This window comes from Pongo abelii, chromosome 10 (assembly GCF_028885655.2).
Source record: "Pongo abelii isolate AG06213 chromosome 10, NHGRI_mPonAbe1-v2.0_pri, whole genome shotgun sequence".
Taxonomy (NCBI): domain Eukaryota; kingdom Metazoa; phylum Chordata; class Mammalia; order Primates; family Hominidae; genus Pongo; species Pongo abelii.
This window is the reverse complement of record NC_071995.2, coordinates 112,073,240-112,089,022: the sequence shown is the minus strand read 5'-3', so window position 1 is coordinate 112,089,022 and position 15,783 is coordinate 112,073,240. Positions and strand designations below refer to the sequence as shown.

At 45.4% G+C, this 15,783-nt stretch overlaps 1 protein-coding gene across 4 annotated transcripts in view; it reads right to left on the bottom strand.

Moving 5' to 3' along the window:
- Positions 1-15,783, bottom strand: part of TPCN1 (two pore segment channel 1) — a 77,037-nt gene that overhangs the window by 33,025 nt on the left and 28,229 nt on the right. For all 4 annotated transcript variants that reach the window (XM_054527633.2, XM_063712256.1, XM_024256416.3 and 1 more), the window contains one exon: positions 5,260-5,384. In XM_054527633.2, coding sequence (XP_054383608.1) covers positions 5,260-5,384 — 125 coding nt within the window. The remainder of the gene's footprint in view (positions 1-5,259; positions 5,385-15,783) is intronic.

The following is a 15,783-nucleotide window of genomic DNA, read 5'->3' as shown; positions in this document are numbered from 1 at the left end:
GGATCGCTTGAGCCCATAAGTTTGAGACCAGCCTGGGCAACACGGTGAGACCCCTGGTGCCAGCCACTTGGGAAGCTGAGGTTGGAGAATCACTTGAGCCCGGGAGGTCAAAGCTGCAGTGAGCCAAGATCGTGCCACTGCACTCCAGCCTGGACCACAGAGCAAGACCTGGTCTCAAAAAAAAAAAAAAAAGAAAGAAAAAGAAAAAAGGTCCTGAGAGGAGGTAAAGAGAAACAGGCATGTCCAATCCCCTCAGAGGCCAAGTTCTCCCTCTAGGAGTGCCCAGCAGAGTGTAAAGAGCTCAGGGGCCTGGGAGGAACCACAAGAGCTGAACCCTGGCTTTCTACTCCTTCCCTGAGGAATGTTGGGAAGGTTCCTTCACCCTTGAGGCTGAGCTTCTTCAACGATAAAGGCACTAACATTAGTGCTTCCTTCTGGAGCTGTTGTGAAGAGGAAAGGTGAGGACATTTGTGAGGCACTTAGGGTGGTGTCTGCCACACAGTCAGCTCACTACAGGTATTTGCTATTATCGTAAGTTATATGAACATTACCAGAAAAAAAGAAGCCAATAACTCCGCCTAGTCAGACCCTTTAACACCCATCAAGAGCTACCCAGAACAGGTGCAGTGGCTCATGCCTGTAATCCCAGCACTTTGGGAGGCTGAGGCGGGTGGATCACCTGAGGTCAGGAGTTCGAGACCGGCCAACATGGTGAAACCTCGTCTCTACTAAAAATACAAAAATTAGCTGGGTATGGTGGCATGCACCTGTAGTCCCAGCTACTTGGGAGGCTGAGGCAGGGGAATCACTTGAACCCAGGAGGTGGAGGTTGCAGTGAGCCAAGATTATACCACTATACTCCAACCTGGGCCCCGTCTCCAAAAAAATAAACCAAAAGAGCTGCACAGTGGCGTACTGCTACTATACATTTACTTAACTCAGGATTCCCCATACCCTACTTTGTTTTAATTGACAAATAATAATTGTATATGGGGCACAATGTGATATTTTGATATATTTATATGTTATGTAGCAACTTTTTTTTTCTTTTTTGTGAGACAGAGTCTTGCTCTGTCACCCAGGCTGGAGTGCAGTGGTGCAATCTTGGCTCACTGCAACCCCCGCCTCCTGGGTTTAAGCAATTCTCTTGCCTCAGCCTCCCGGGTAGCTGGAATGACAGGCGCACACCACCACACCTGGCTAATTTTTGTATTTTTAGTAGAGATGGTGTTTCACCATGTTGCCCAGGTTGGTCTCAAACTCCTGAGCTCAAGTGATCCGCCCACCTCAGCCTCCCAAAGTGCTGGGATTACAGCTGTGGGCCACCATGCTCGGCCCATTCTCACAAACTTATTCTGGGAAAGGCCCTGCCTGCAGTTTGCAGAGTGACTGTGAGGGAGTCACTTCCCTGAAGCTGGATAAACTGCTCCCTCCATTAGCAAAAAATCGAGACAAACCACAGACCCAGCAGCAAACCTGGCAGGGGCAGGCATGTCAAAGGGAGCAAACACCTTGGCGGTCAACAGAGGGTAAGTTGAACACGGTTCTGTGCTCTGTGCAGGGCTGTGGTTTTCACTGCCACCTCCATGACCACGGCAGGGGGCCACAAACAGTGGCCTTGGGAAGCTTCTGGTTTCAATCACTAAAAAAAAAATGTATTTCTTGGGCAATTTCTTCCAACAAATAGCCAGGAATGAAGGTCTCGCTAGAAGAACCACTGACACGGGGCTCAGATTTTAACTCTAGGACTTGGAATTGTCCCAGAAGAGATGGGGGTAATGAGATCTCTACCAACGATGGAAATATCACCCATGGCACTGGATTCTGATGAAAACCCCAGAGAACATTGGCCCTGTTTCCTGGCTGCTGATCATAAACTGGATTTGGAAAAATAAGGAAGGCCAGTTGTAGCGATTTCTAGGCCTTTGCTCTCCGCTCCCTGGGGTCCAAGTCCACACAGAAATGGGGTCCAAGTCCACACAGAAATGAGTACTGTTTCAAAGGCGCCAGGACTGCTGAGCACGTGGCTCCAGAGGATGAGTGAGTTAACAGGTAAAATGTGGGAAGAGGGGAAACTGCAGGCACCAGACACCCTCAAAGCAGCGAGGGCCAATTATCCATGCACACCAGCAACCTGGCTCACTGCAGGACCCGCAGCCTGGCTGCAAGCGTGAAATGGCAGGCCATCTTGAGCCGGGCACAGAGGCTCATGCCTGTAATCCCAGCACTTTGGGAGGCTTAAGCAGGTGGATCACTCGAGGTCAGAAGTTTGAGACCAACCTGACCAACATGGTGAAACCCCATCTCTACTAAAAATACAAAAATTAGCCAGGTGTGGCGGCTGGTGCCTGTAATTCCAGCTACCTGGGTGGCTGAGGCAGGAGAATCGCCTGAACCTGGGAGGAGGTTGCAGCGAGCCGAGATCGCACCACTATACTCCAGCCTGGGCAACGGAGTGAGAGTCTGTCTCAAGAAAAACAGGCCATCTCATCCTCTAGAAGAGCCATGAATGACTGTGAAATCCAAGTTTTTCTTTAATTTTTTTAAAATAATGCATTTTTGGTAAAATAATTTAAACAATATAAATTTGTAAGGTAGTAAAAATTCCATCAGCCAGAGATAATCACCTTTAATATTTAAACAACTTTCGAGATATGTGTGGATATCTGTACACATACATACCCACATGCACATGCTGCTGTATGACATCAATTTAAAATGATCATACAACACCAGCTGTTCCGTAACTGCTTTCTCCCACAAATACATGGCCCATTTTCAAGGAGATGCACAAGGTCAGTTCATAAGTGATGCAACAGCACGCAGATTAAAAAACATCATCTGGAGGCTAAACAGTTTAAATGTGGAGCTCTGCAACTCCCTAGCTGGGTGGCCTTGGGCATCATTTGGCCCCTCTGAGTCTCAGTCGCCACATCTGTAAAGTGGGAGATGATCACTACAGCCTCAGAGGCTTGTTACAAAGATTAGCAGGTGCCCCCTTAAAGTTCCTATGTTCATTACCAATGTCCTCACCTGCTTAGGAAAGGAGGGAATGATCAGGATCCTTAGGGCTTCAACCATTCTGAGTCTGTGTTCTGACCTATCCCACGCTCTTATCCGGCCTCGGAGAAGGCGATGTGCGTAAGATGTCCCTGCTAGATCATTAACAAGTATGCCTGAGCTTGGGACAATTTCCCTAAAACATTCTGTTGCCTTAATTTGAAACAAAACATGATCATTTAGGTGTATATGATGCTGCATGAACATATGAGAAACAGATGATTGAACAACCATCAAACAAATGTCTAAATTTCATTAAATTTGTTTGTTTTTTTTTTCAGACAGGGTCTCATTTTGTCACCCAGGCTGAAGTGCAGTGACACAAACACGGCTCACTGGAGCCTCAACTTCCCGGACTCAGGCGATCCCTTCACCTCAGTCTCACAAGCGGCTGGGACTAGAGGGTATGCATGCCATGCCTGGCTAATTTTTGTATTTTTTCCAGAGATGGCTTCTGCCATGTTGCCCAGGCTTGAATTTCACTAAATCCTTTTTAAATGACAAAACAAATACTTGCAGTGGAGAGCTGCTTCACATAAGAAAGATTAGGGAAAATTATGATTCGAATGCATTTAAGAAAAAGTCTATTTCCTCATCCAAACTCTTACTCAATGCAAACCAGAAACTGAAATCTTACAGTGACAAGATTGGCAAGATTAAGGTTAAAATGTCACCGCCAGTGGGGCCGTCAGTAAAGAGGAAATACTTCCTGTGCAGAGGATTCCATGCTGAACATCAAGGCCCTAAAAATTGTTGATTCCTTCTACCCGGTAATTCCATTTCTTAGAATTTCCATTTCTTTTACTTTCCTAGTAAAATAATTCTAGATGTAAGGGGGTGGGGATGCTACATATAGATTGTCCTTGGACTGTAATTTACAATAAGGGAAAATATTCAAGATTATCAGGTTAAGTAAATTAGAATAATTTACCTGATATAATTTAAAGCTATTTAAATAGCCAGGTGTGGTGGCTCATGCCTGTAACCCCAGCACTTTGGGAGGCTGAGGTGGGCGGATCACCTGAGGTCAAGAGTTTGAGACCAGCCTGGCCAACATGGCGAAACCCCATCTCTACTAAAAATACAAAAATTAGCCGGGCATGGTGGCACGTGCCTGCGGTCCCAGCTACTCCGGAGGCTGAGGCAGGAGAATCGTTTGAACCCGGGAGGCAGAGGTTGCACTGAGCCGAGATCAAGCCACTGCAATTCAACTCCAGCCTGGGTGATGGAGTGAGACTGTCTCCAAAAAAAGAAAAAAAAAAAAAAAAAAAGCTTATGCTATGAAAAAAAAAGCAGACTATAAAATTGCACATACCATATGACTTTTTTGGAAAACAGATATATTATTCTTATAATACATTTTTTTTAAACCTGGAAGGAAATAATGTTGACAGTGACTGCCTTAGGTGGATGTTTCTTCATTCCTCTTTGTATCTAAATTTATTGTAATAAGCATGTATTACTTTCACACAAAAATACAAATTTTTTTTTTTTTTTTTTTTGGAGACAGAGTCTTGCATTGTTGCCCAGGCTGGAGTGCAGTGGTGCGATCTCGGCTCACTGTAACCTCCACCTCATGTGATTCTCCTGTCTCAGCCTCCCAAGTAGCTGGGATTACAGGTGCCCACCACCACGCCCAGCTAATTTTTTGTATTTTTAGTAGAGACAGGGTTTCACTATGTTGGCCAGGCTGGTCTCAAACTCCTCATCTCAAGTGATCTGCCCGCCTTGGCTTCCCTAAGTGCTGGGATTACAGGCATGAGCAACCACGCCTAGACAAAAATGTTTTTTTCAAAAAAAAAAAAAAATTCCTAAAATAGCAAACAGGAAAGCAGCCAACAAGTTAAACAGGAATAAAGCTATAGTATTCAGTATGTAAAGAATTCCCTCCTGAGAACGTGGCCTCTCAGTGTGCCGTGAGAAGAGGGAGGGTGGCAGGGAAGGCCGAGTGGACAGACTCCGGGAATTGTGGGGGTTGGCACAGCCCCAAACAGAGGTCTGAAGACAAGCTGGTGCACAGCAGTTTTCCCCTATGAGCACAGTCAGGTCAGCCCATCTTATGAACCTGAAGCTCACACACGAGCAGCAGCAGCATGAACCGATGCTGGAACTGAATTTCTGGGCACCTAACAGAGTCTTCGCTGCCCCACCCCACCAACAGGTGCAGACAACTGCCAGGGCCTGACTGCAGATACTCACCTGGAGGTAGATTGCTGCCTCTTGGTAATTCATCTCCCAGTTGTGTGCGGGGCTGGAGGGGGAACTCTCACCCCCAGAGCTGAGACTGGGGGCCTGAGAGTCATGGATGGCATAGCTGCCGCCATCTGCATTAGAAGAGGAGAGAGATTCACTTGGCATCCAGGCTTAAGAGTATAAAGACACCGATCAGCAGAAGAAAAGCCTGGCAGTCCCTTCATATGCTCACATGGACATCCCGTCATCTTCAAATCAACCTCCATGCTGTGTACTGATAATGGCAAGAATTAGCACAGCTGGTTACAAATGTTTTCCTTTCTCTTGATAAGTGAAAAAAAGCAAGTACAAAAGAGTACAAATAGTATGCTCTCTAATGTGTACAAAAGGGAGGAAACAAGAAAACATAAATACATCGACTTATCTTTACCAAAAGAAACACAGGAAGGAAAAATGAGAAGTCAATGAAATCAGTCGCCCTACAAGGGCTATAAGGAACAGGGTAGATGGACCCTTTTTGAATCCTTTGACTTTTGGAAGCATATTAATGTTCTACTTGGTTAAAAATTAAAAACAACTGGATTTGTCCCCTGGTGCAGGGCCATCTGTTGCTCTTCCCTGCTGACAGCCACGCCCTCCTCTCCCAGCACACTGGGCCATCTGTCTCTGCAGAACATCCCCTCCTTGCTCTCTGTCCACATTGTTTGGCTCTGGCCAACTCCACCCCTGGCTCCCAGGCAGGTGACCTGGGCCTGGCAATAAGCCCCTCGTCTCCCTTGGGCCCAGGGATCGGTTCAGGCATAGTTGCTGACCCAAGTTCGGCCAGTGACAGCTGAACTTGAAACTGTTCCTGGGCCAATTAGGAAGGAGGGGCTCTTTCCCTGTTGTTGCTGGCGGCTGCCTCTGCCACCGTGTAGGGAAAACTTGCCTGAGAAGGAAGTCAGCAGACAACAAAACAATAACCAATAGATAACACTAACACCAGCTGCACCTCTGGAATCCAGCTGTGCCTGAAATCTACCCCTTAGTTTCCAAAATCCAAGCTGATAAACAGATCCCACTGAGTCTGAGTTGGGTTTGTCACAATAATCCTGAAACTCAGTAGTTTACACACAGTAAACAACGGCACCAAGAAATGATGCATTCATTGGGAAGAAGTGAATCTGACAGAAATCTGTAAATCCGCATTGTAAATGATCCACCTGAAGGAAGATAAAGAATCTAATGTTTTGGGCTGAGCACAGTGGCTCACGCCTGTAATCCCAGCACTTTGGGAGGCCAAGGTGGACGGATCACCTGAGATCAGGAGTTCAAGACCAGCATGGCCAACATGACGAAACCTCAACTCTACTAAAAATACAAAAAGTAGCCAGGTGTGGCGGAAGGTGCCTGTAATCCCAGCTACTCAGGAGGCTGAGGCATGAGAATCGCTTGAACCTGGGAGGCGGAGGTTGCACTGAGCCAAAATCGCATCACTACTCTAGCCTGGGGGACACAGCAAGACTCCGTCTCAAAAAAAAAAAAAAAAAAAAATCTAATGTTTTGATACTGGGATTTGCACAGCTGGCAGAAAGCAAATGTGTAAGGCTTACAACCATGCAAGGGACGGGAAACTGACAGGGCTCAAAGGCCTGCTGGGTTGCAAAAGGTCCTTCTGATCTTGAATTGCCAGTCATGAGCAATGAGGTCCAGCCACATGCAACTTATTTCCCCAGCTCCCTGCTTTTTTTAAGACACAAGATCTCACTCTGTCACCCACAATGGAGTACAGTGGCACAAGCACGGCTCACTGCAGTCTTAAACTCTTGAGTTCAAGAGATTGTCCTGCTTCAGCCTCCTGAGCAGCTGGGACTACAGGCATGCACCATCACGCCTGTCTAATTTTTGTATTTTTATAGAGATGGAGTCTCCCTTTGTTGCCCAGGCTGGTCTGGGACTCCTGGAATCAAGCAATTCTTCTGCCTTGGCCTCCCAAAGTGTTGAGATTACAGGTGTGGGCCACTGTGCCCAGCCACTCCACCCTTGTTTTTTCTTTCTTCCTTTTTTTGAGATGGAGTCTCACTCTGTCACCCAGGCTGGAATGCGATGGCGTGATCTCGGCTCACTGTAACCTCTGCTTCCCAGGTTCAAGTGATTCTCCTGCCTCAGCCTCCCGAGCAGCTGGAATTACAGGTGCCTAACACCATGCCCAGCTAATTTCTGTATTTTTAGTAGAGACAGGGTTTCGGCATGTTGGCCAGGTTGGTCTTGAACTCCTGACCTCAAGTGATCCACCCACCTGGGCCTCCCAAAGTTCTGAGATTATAGACGTGAGCCATCGTGCCTGGCCAACCCTACCCATTTTTAGAAACAGGTTCGCTAAGTTGTGCCACAATAAACAGTATATATTTTAAGAATACAGTTTGATACATTTTGACCTATGTGCGTATCTGTAAAATCATCACAACAATCAAGATAACATATCCATCACCCTCCCGTGCCTCCTTGCCCATCCATGCCCAGGCAACCACTGAGCTGTATTCTGTTATTAGATGAATCTGCATCTATTATTACATATAATATATATATTTACATGATGTATTATATAAATGGAATAATACAGTATATATTCTTTTTTTTTCTTGGATTCTTTCACTCAGAATAATTATTTAAAAACTCATCCACGTTGCACTGTGTACCAACAGTTCATTCTGTTTCTTTGCTGAGTAATAAATATACCACAGTTTATCCATTCACCTGTTGATGAACAGTTAAGATTGTTTCTAGTTTTGGGTTATTTCAAAGTTGCTATGAACATTCATTCAGGGCTTTGTGTGGACGTACACTTTTTGTTCCTTTTGGTAAAGCTAGAGGTGAAATAGCTAGATCACATGTTTAACTTTTTACAAAACTGCCAAACTGTTTTCCAAAATGATTGTATCATTTTACATTCTCACTAGCAGTATATGAGAGTTCCAGTTCCTCCACATCTCCACCAATTGTTGATATGCTCACTCTTTTTAAGCATTTTTTTTTTTTTTTTGAGACGGTCTCACTCTGTCGCCCAGGCTGGAGTGCAGTGGTGCCATCTCAGCTCACTGAAACCTCCACTTCCTGGGTTCAAGTGATCCTCCTGCCTCAGCCTCCCGAGTAGCTGGGATTACAGGCACGCACCACCATGCCTGGCTAATTTTTAAATATTTTTAGTAGAGATGAGGTTTCACCATGTTGGCCAGGCTGGCCTTGAACTCCGAACCTCAGGTGATCTGCCCGCCTCGGCCTCCCAAAGTGTTGGGATTACAGGCATGGGCTGCTGCGCCTGGCCAACTTTAAGCATTTCAAAAGATGGGTAGTGGTATATCATTGTTTTTCATGTTCATGCTTGAAATTTGCATTTTCCTAACAATAATGTTGCACATCTTTCCATATGTTTATTTACTATTTGTCTATCTTCTTTGAAGTGCCAGATCTTTCACCTTTTTCTTTTTTTATTATTAAATTGAGAGCTCTTTTATACACTCTGGATACAAGTCTATCAGATACATGATGATTTGCAAATATTTTCCCATTTGTGGTTTGTCTTCTCATTCTTTTCTAACAGTGCCTTTCAAAGGTCACTAAAACAGAAGTTTTATAAATTCTGATGAAGGCCAACTTATCCCTTTGTTCTTTTTATGGATTAATACTTTTCATATCATATCTAAGAAATCTTTGCCTAACCCCTGGTCATAAAGATTTCACATCAGGCTAAGGTGGGGAGGATCACTTGAGCCCAAGAGTTCAAGACTAGCCTGGGCAACGCAGTGAGACCCTGTCTCTACAAAAAAATTAAAATAAAAAAGATTCCACATCAAGGCACAGTGGTGTAAGCCTATAGTCCCAGTTGCCTAGGAGGCTGAGGCGAGAGGATCACCTTAGCCCAGTAGTTCAAGCCAGCCTGGACAACACAGAAAGACACTGTCTTTAAAAAAGAAAAATAAAAACAAAGATTTCACATCAATACCTCGACGTCTTGGTTACTGAGGCTTTATAAGTCTTAAAATCAGGTAGTGTTAATCCTCCAACTTTGCTCATCTTTTTTTCAAAGTTGTTTTGGCTAGCCCGTTCTTTTGAACTTCCAGATAAACTTTAGAATTAGTCAATTTCTTTGTCCCTAATCCAGGAGTCCAAATAAATAAATATATACATACATACATACCCAGCCTGGGGAATATAGTGCGACCCTATCTCTATTAAAAAAAAAAAAAAAATTTGAACTTCCATATAAACTTTAGAATTAGTCAATTTCTTTGTCCCTAATCCAAGAGTCCAATCAATCAATCAATCAATCAATAGAAACCCAGCCTGGGGAATACAGTGAGATCCTATCTGTACAAAAAAAAATTTTGTTTACAGTACAAAAATTAGGCAGGCACGATGGCATGTGCCCATAATCCCAGCACTTTGGGAGGCTGAGGTGGATGGATCGCTTGAGGTCAGGAGTTGAAGACCAGTCTGGGTAACATACTACGACCTCATAACAAAAAGTATAAAAATTAGCTGAGCATGGTGGCTTGCACCTGTAGTCCCAGCTACTCAGGAGGCTGAGGTGGGAGGATGGCTTGAGCTTGAGAGGTCAAGGCTAGAGTGAGCTATGATCATAGCTACCGCACTCCAGCCTGGGTGACAGAGCAAGATCCTGTCTCAATAATAATAATAACAGGCCAGGCGCAGTGGCTCATGCCTGTAATCCTAGCACTTAGGGAGGCCAAGGCAGGTGGATCACCTGAGCTTAGGAGTTCGAGACCACCCTGGGCAACATAGTGAAACCCCACCCATCTCTACTAAAACACAAAAAATTAGCCAGGCATGGTGGCATGCGCCTGTAGTCCCAGCTACTCAGGAGGCTGAGGCATGAGACTCACTTGAGCCCAGGAGGTGGAGGTTGCAGTGAGCTGAGATTGCGCCACTGCACTCCAGCTTGGCTTACAGACTGAGACTCTGTCTCAAAAAAAAAAAATTAATTAATTAACAATAGTAATTAGTCAATTTCTACTTAAAAAAAAAAAAAGCCTGCTGGTATTTGATTGAAATTGTCAGATCTATCGGGGAGACATCTTAAAAACCCATGAATATGGTATATCTCTCAGTTTATTTTGATCTTTTTAAATTTCTCTTAGTAATATTTTATAGCTTTCAGTATACAGACCTGACACATCTTTTGTTAGATTTATCACTAAGTCTTTTATATTTCCGATGCTGTTGCAAATGAAGTTGCCTTTTAATCTCAATTTCCAGTTGTTTGTTGTTAGGATACAGAAATACAACTGATTTTTATATATTGGCCTTCTAGCCTGCAACCTTGATAAACTCACTTAAAAGGTCTAGTGGCCTCTTTTGTAAATGTCATGGGCATTTCTATACAGAAGATCATGTTGTCTGAGAATAAGGACAGTTTTACTTCTTCCTTTCTAATCCACATGCCTTTCGTTTTTCTTGCCTTATGGCACTGTTTAGAACCTCCCTTACAATACTGAATAAAAATGATGAGAAGGGATATCTTTGTCTCATTCCTGATCTTAGGGGAAAAGCATTCAGTTTTTCACCACTTAGTATTATGTAAGCTAGAAGTTTCTCATAGATATCCTTTATCAGGCTGAGGAAATTCCTTTCTATGCCTAGTTTGTTGTGAGATCTTACCATGAATGGGTGTTGGATTTTGTCAAACACTTTCTGTGTCTACTTCAAGATGATTTCAGCTTGAGTATCCCTAATCCGAAAATCTGAAATCCAAATGCTCCAAAATTCCAAACTTTTTGAGCACCAACATGACACTCAAAGAAAATGTTCACTGGAGCATTCTGGATTTTCAGGTTAGAAATACTCAACCAGTAAGTATAATGCAAATATTCCAAAATCTGAAAAAAATTAAAAATCGGAAATACTTCTGGCCCCAAGCATTTTGGATAAGGGATATTCAACCTGTATATGGTTTTTCTTTTTCCTTTAGTTAATATAGTGAATTACAATGATTGATTTTTGAACATTAAACCAACCCTGCATTCCTAAGTCCCCCTAGTCATGATGTATTGTCCTTTTTATATGTTATTGCATTTGCAAAATTGTTTAAATTTTTTGCATCTACGTCCATGTAGAATGTTGGTCTGAGGTTTCTTTCCTTGTGAGGTCTTTGCTGGTTTGGGTATCAAGGTAATGCTGGCCTCGTAAAATGGGCTGGAAAATATTTCCTCCTTTTCAATTTTCTGGAAGAATTTGTGTCAAATTGGTATTATTTCTTCCCTAATGTATAGCGTTCACCAGGAAAGCTATCTGGGCCTGAAGTTTTCTTTCTAGGAAAGTTTTTATTACATATTAACCTTCTTCAGTACATATAGGGCCACTCAGGTTTTCTATTCTTATTGAGAAAGCTTTGGTGGTTTGTATCTTTCAAGAAATTTGTCAAGAGATTAAACAATCTGTCCAAGATCACACAGCTGTAAGGGCTGAGCCAGGCTTTGGCCCCTAGCAGCTTGCCTCCAGAGCAGATGCACTTAACCACTGCACTGTACTAACCCCCCTCTAAGGAAGAGGAGTCGGGGATGAGGAATGCAGATGATGATTTTAAACTACTGGTAGCAAACATTTATTGAGGTTTACTGTATGCCAAAACCTATCCTGCAGCAGATTTTATTTTCCATAAATGGCCACGGCATTATCTTTCACCTTCCATGCTCTTCTGGAACCTTGCCACTTCTTCACACACAGGTAGAAGCTGTGTCTCTTCCTCTTGAAATCAGGTGAGACTTTATGACTGCTGTGACTAACAGAGAACAGGGAACCTCATGACTCCTGAGGTTATAAAAATACCTTCACCTTATTCTTTTGGGGCACTTACTTGTGGAACCGAGCTACCATTTTGTAAGGAAGCCCAAGCAGCTGGTGGAGAGAGAAGACTCAAGGCCCCAGTTCACAGCCCAGCTGAGTACCCAGCCAAGGGGTAGCACCAACTTCTCTGCCACATCAAGGAGCCATCTCAAAAATAGATCCTCCAGCCCCAGTTAAACTGTCCAAACAGATGTTACATACAACAGCAAAAAGGCAACTCCACCAAGAAGCCCTGCTCAAACTGCAAACTCAAGCAAAATAAATGGTGCTATCTTAAGGCACTATGTTGGGGCAGTGATTTGTTACAAGGGCAACAGATAACTGACACCTATCTAAATACATTGTGTCTATTAACCTACTTAGTTCTTACAACAATCCTGCCAAGTAGGTAATATTATTATCAACAGATAACTGATACCTATCTAAATACATTGTATCTATTAACCCACTTAGTTCTTACAACAACCCTCCGAAGTAGGTAATATTACTATTCCCACCTTAGACTTGAGGAAACTAAGGTGCACAGAGGCTAAGTAACCTCCCCGGGTCATGCTGCTAGTGAGAAGCGGGGCTGGGATCCCAAACTAGGCTGCCTAGCTCCCAATCGGTAGACTACTTGCCTCTCAATAATCAGAAACTCCAAAAGGGTGACAGGGTAGTTAGTGCCAAAAGGACCAAAAATACACTAGCATTTCCATCACTACAGTGGAGTTGCAAGTAGGAGGTGGGACATCTGGGTGTGGTTTGAACTTGGTAATTCTGACCCTTCTCTTCCCAATAGCAACAGAGCAGCATTCCCTACCCTGACCCCAATGCTCATCTCTGAAAGAACTAAGCCCTAGGCAGAGACAGGAGAAGGTCAAACCACCTTCCTCAATCTGCTCACGTGGATCAGGGAAGCCTGAGCCAAAACATGACTCCTGAGCAGAAAAAGCCACAGGCAAGCAGCTGGATGGAGCTGCGTCCTCGGGAGCCCATGCCCGGTCCTCCATGACCTCCATACGCCCCAGCAGGGGCTGGCGCCGGCAACACAGAAGAGTCCTAGGTAACATAAATAACAATAATGGAGCGGGGCAGGCAGCTGCTAGCTGGCACAGATGGCAGCAGCCATTAGTGCCACCCTCCCACCTGACACTAGACGCGAGTGTCTTATGTGAGCGGCTGCCGTGAAGACCCCCTTTGGAGCTTTCCCGCCCTTCTTCTCACACAGGGGTCTCCTCGAATTGACAGGAGCTTCCTCCTTGTGTTCAGGAGCTCTCTCAGCCCATTTCTGGTGGGGAGAGGACGTCTGGTCCTCCTCAACAGCTCCCCTACCCCTTACCACTTATACCGCAGCATCCCTGGGACCAGGTGGCCCGACGTGTCCCACGGTGCAGGCCATTCCTTGCTAACAAGCCTCACTGACACTCCCAGCAACAGGTTTCTCCTGGGAGCAGGTAACCTTTGCTATCTTTAGGTGTCCTGGTTTGGGTGAGAGATAGTCCCTCTTCCCCGATATATAACCCTTCAAAGCCACAAAGGACAGTTCCATTCAGCTGAAATCCACAAGGACCACTGAGACAGGAAGGACCAAGCTTCTGGCTGCCCTGGGAGGACAGTCCTCAGAGCCAGAAATCTTAATCCCATCTTCTTTTTCACTCCTTATGGCCTGTAACTCACCAGGTCTGGAAAGGTCTCCTCCTTGTCATCTCTACTCAACAGGTCTTTGGGGCCTCTTGTCTTTCACCTAAAAGCCTGCAGCAACCTGGACTCGCTCTCACTGTCCAGGCCTTTCCTGACCACCTGACCCGGACCCCTTGAGGCAGGATGAATCAATCGGGTAAGGCCGAAGTCTGATGGTGTCACTCCGCTACTTAAAATCCTTCCGTGGCTTGCCTGCAGAAAAAGACTGACTCCTTGGAACAACGGGAGAGGATCTTTAGAGCTGGCTGCTTCTACATCCCTCTCCCTTTTCCCTATTCCTGTACTAAACTCCTAACAGGCAGGGGGACTGTGGCCTGTGCCTCACGGGCTGGCCGCCGAAGGCAACAGGTGACCATGGAGCACCAAGGATGCAGGGAGCTGGCTGGAACCCCCGCACGGGACAGCGAGCACCACAGAGACAAAACGTGCTCCCCGTGGCCACAGACCACACGTGGCTGGTGGGTGAGGGCAGAAACGTGGCAGTGCTGCCAATGGTGGAACGAGGACTCGGGAACGGACTTCACAGGGTGTTTCTGCTAGATCTGAAAGGGCTTTCTAACAACTAGAAATGATGGACCAGCAGAGAGGGCTTTAGTTTTAGAGACAGGGTCTCACTATGTTGCCCAAGCTAGACTCAAATTCCCGGACTCAGGCGATCCTCTCGCCTTGGCCTCCATTTGGAAATAATTCTTTTTACTGAGCCCAGGCTGTAGTGCAGTGGCACTATCATGGCTCACTGCAGCCTCAACCTCTTATGCTCAAGCCATCCTCCCACCTAAACCTCCAGAGTCGCTGGGACTATAGGCATGTGCCACCACACTCAGCTAATTTTTTTTTTTTTTTTTTTTGTAGAGATGGGGTCTTGCCATGTTGATCAGGGTGGTCTCAAATTCCTAGGCTCAAGCAATCCACCTGCCTCGCTCTCCCAGAGTTCTAGGATTACAGGTGTGAGCCACTGCACCTGGCTGGAAAGAATTATTTTTATTTTTTAATTTTTATGTATTTTTTCTTTTTTTTTTGAGACAGAGTCTTGCTCTGTCGCCCAGGCTGGAGTACAGCAGTGCAATCTCATCTCACGACAATCTCTACTTCTCAGGTTCAAGCAATTCTTGTGCTTCAGCCTCCTGAGTAGCTGGGACTACAGGCGTGCACCACCACATCCGGCTAATTTTTGTATTTTTTGGAAGAGACGGAGTTTCACCATGTTGGCCAGGCTGGTCTCGAACTCCTGACCTCAAGTGATCCAACTGCCTTGGACTCCCAAAGTGCTGGGATTACAGGTGTGAGCCACCGCGCCTGGCCGGGAAATAATTCTTAATGAAAATATTCTAAGACCAACAACTGGCCTGTTCATCCACTCCTTTGTTTAGCAGACATTCCCAGGGTTGTCCCTGCCCAAGGTCAGCTCCTAGGTGCTGGGCCCTTAGTGGGGACTGTAGGAACTAGGCAGCCCTTGCCCTCCAGCGGCACCTGTCTACAGAGGCAGTGAGTACCCCATCATCACGTGGCCTCAAAAAGAGGCTCCATAGCCATTGGTCATGGACATTTAAATAGAGAAGAGGTTCACCAGCCAGTGAGCAGCTGAACTAGCTGCCCCTGCAGCTTGTGGCATCTACATGTTTACAGGTATGTGGTGACTTCAAGGGGAGCAGGCAAGTGGGTGCAGATGGCTTCAGAAGCAGCTCCAAACTACGGAGCTGCCCCAGAGGGCTGGCAGTGCCACAATCTGAGCAGGGCCCAGCTGCCTAGATCCTGCTGGCACCAAAAGCCTTCCACAAACACTTCCTTGCTGCTTAGGGAGGGCAATGGCATCTTTTTTTTAGCACATGCGTCCCTCTCCCACCTCCCGATTAACTGCAGCCCCCAAATCTAGCCCCAATCTCAGCAGCTCAGCTTCAGCTAAAATAACACACACAAACACTTGCGGAGCAAATTCTTTGAGGCAGGCACTACTCTCAGCACTTTATGTGTGAAATAACTTCATCCTCGCAACAACCTTAGGAG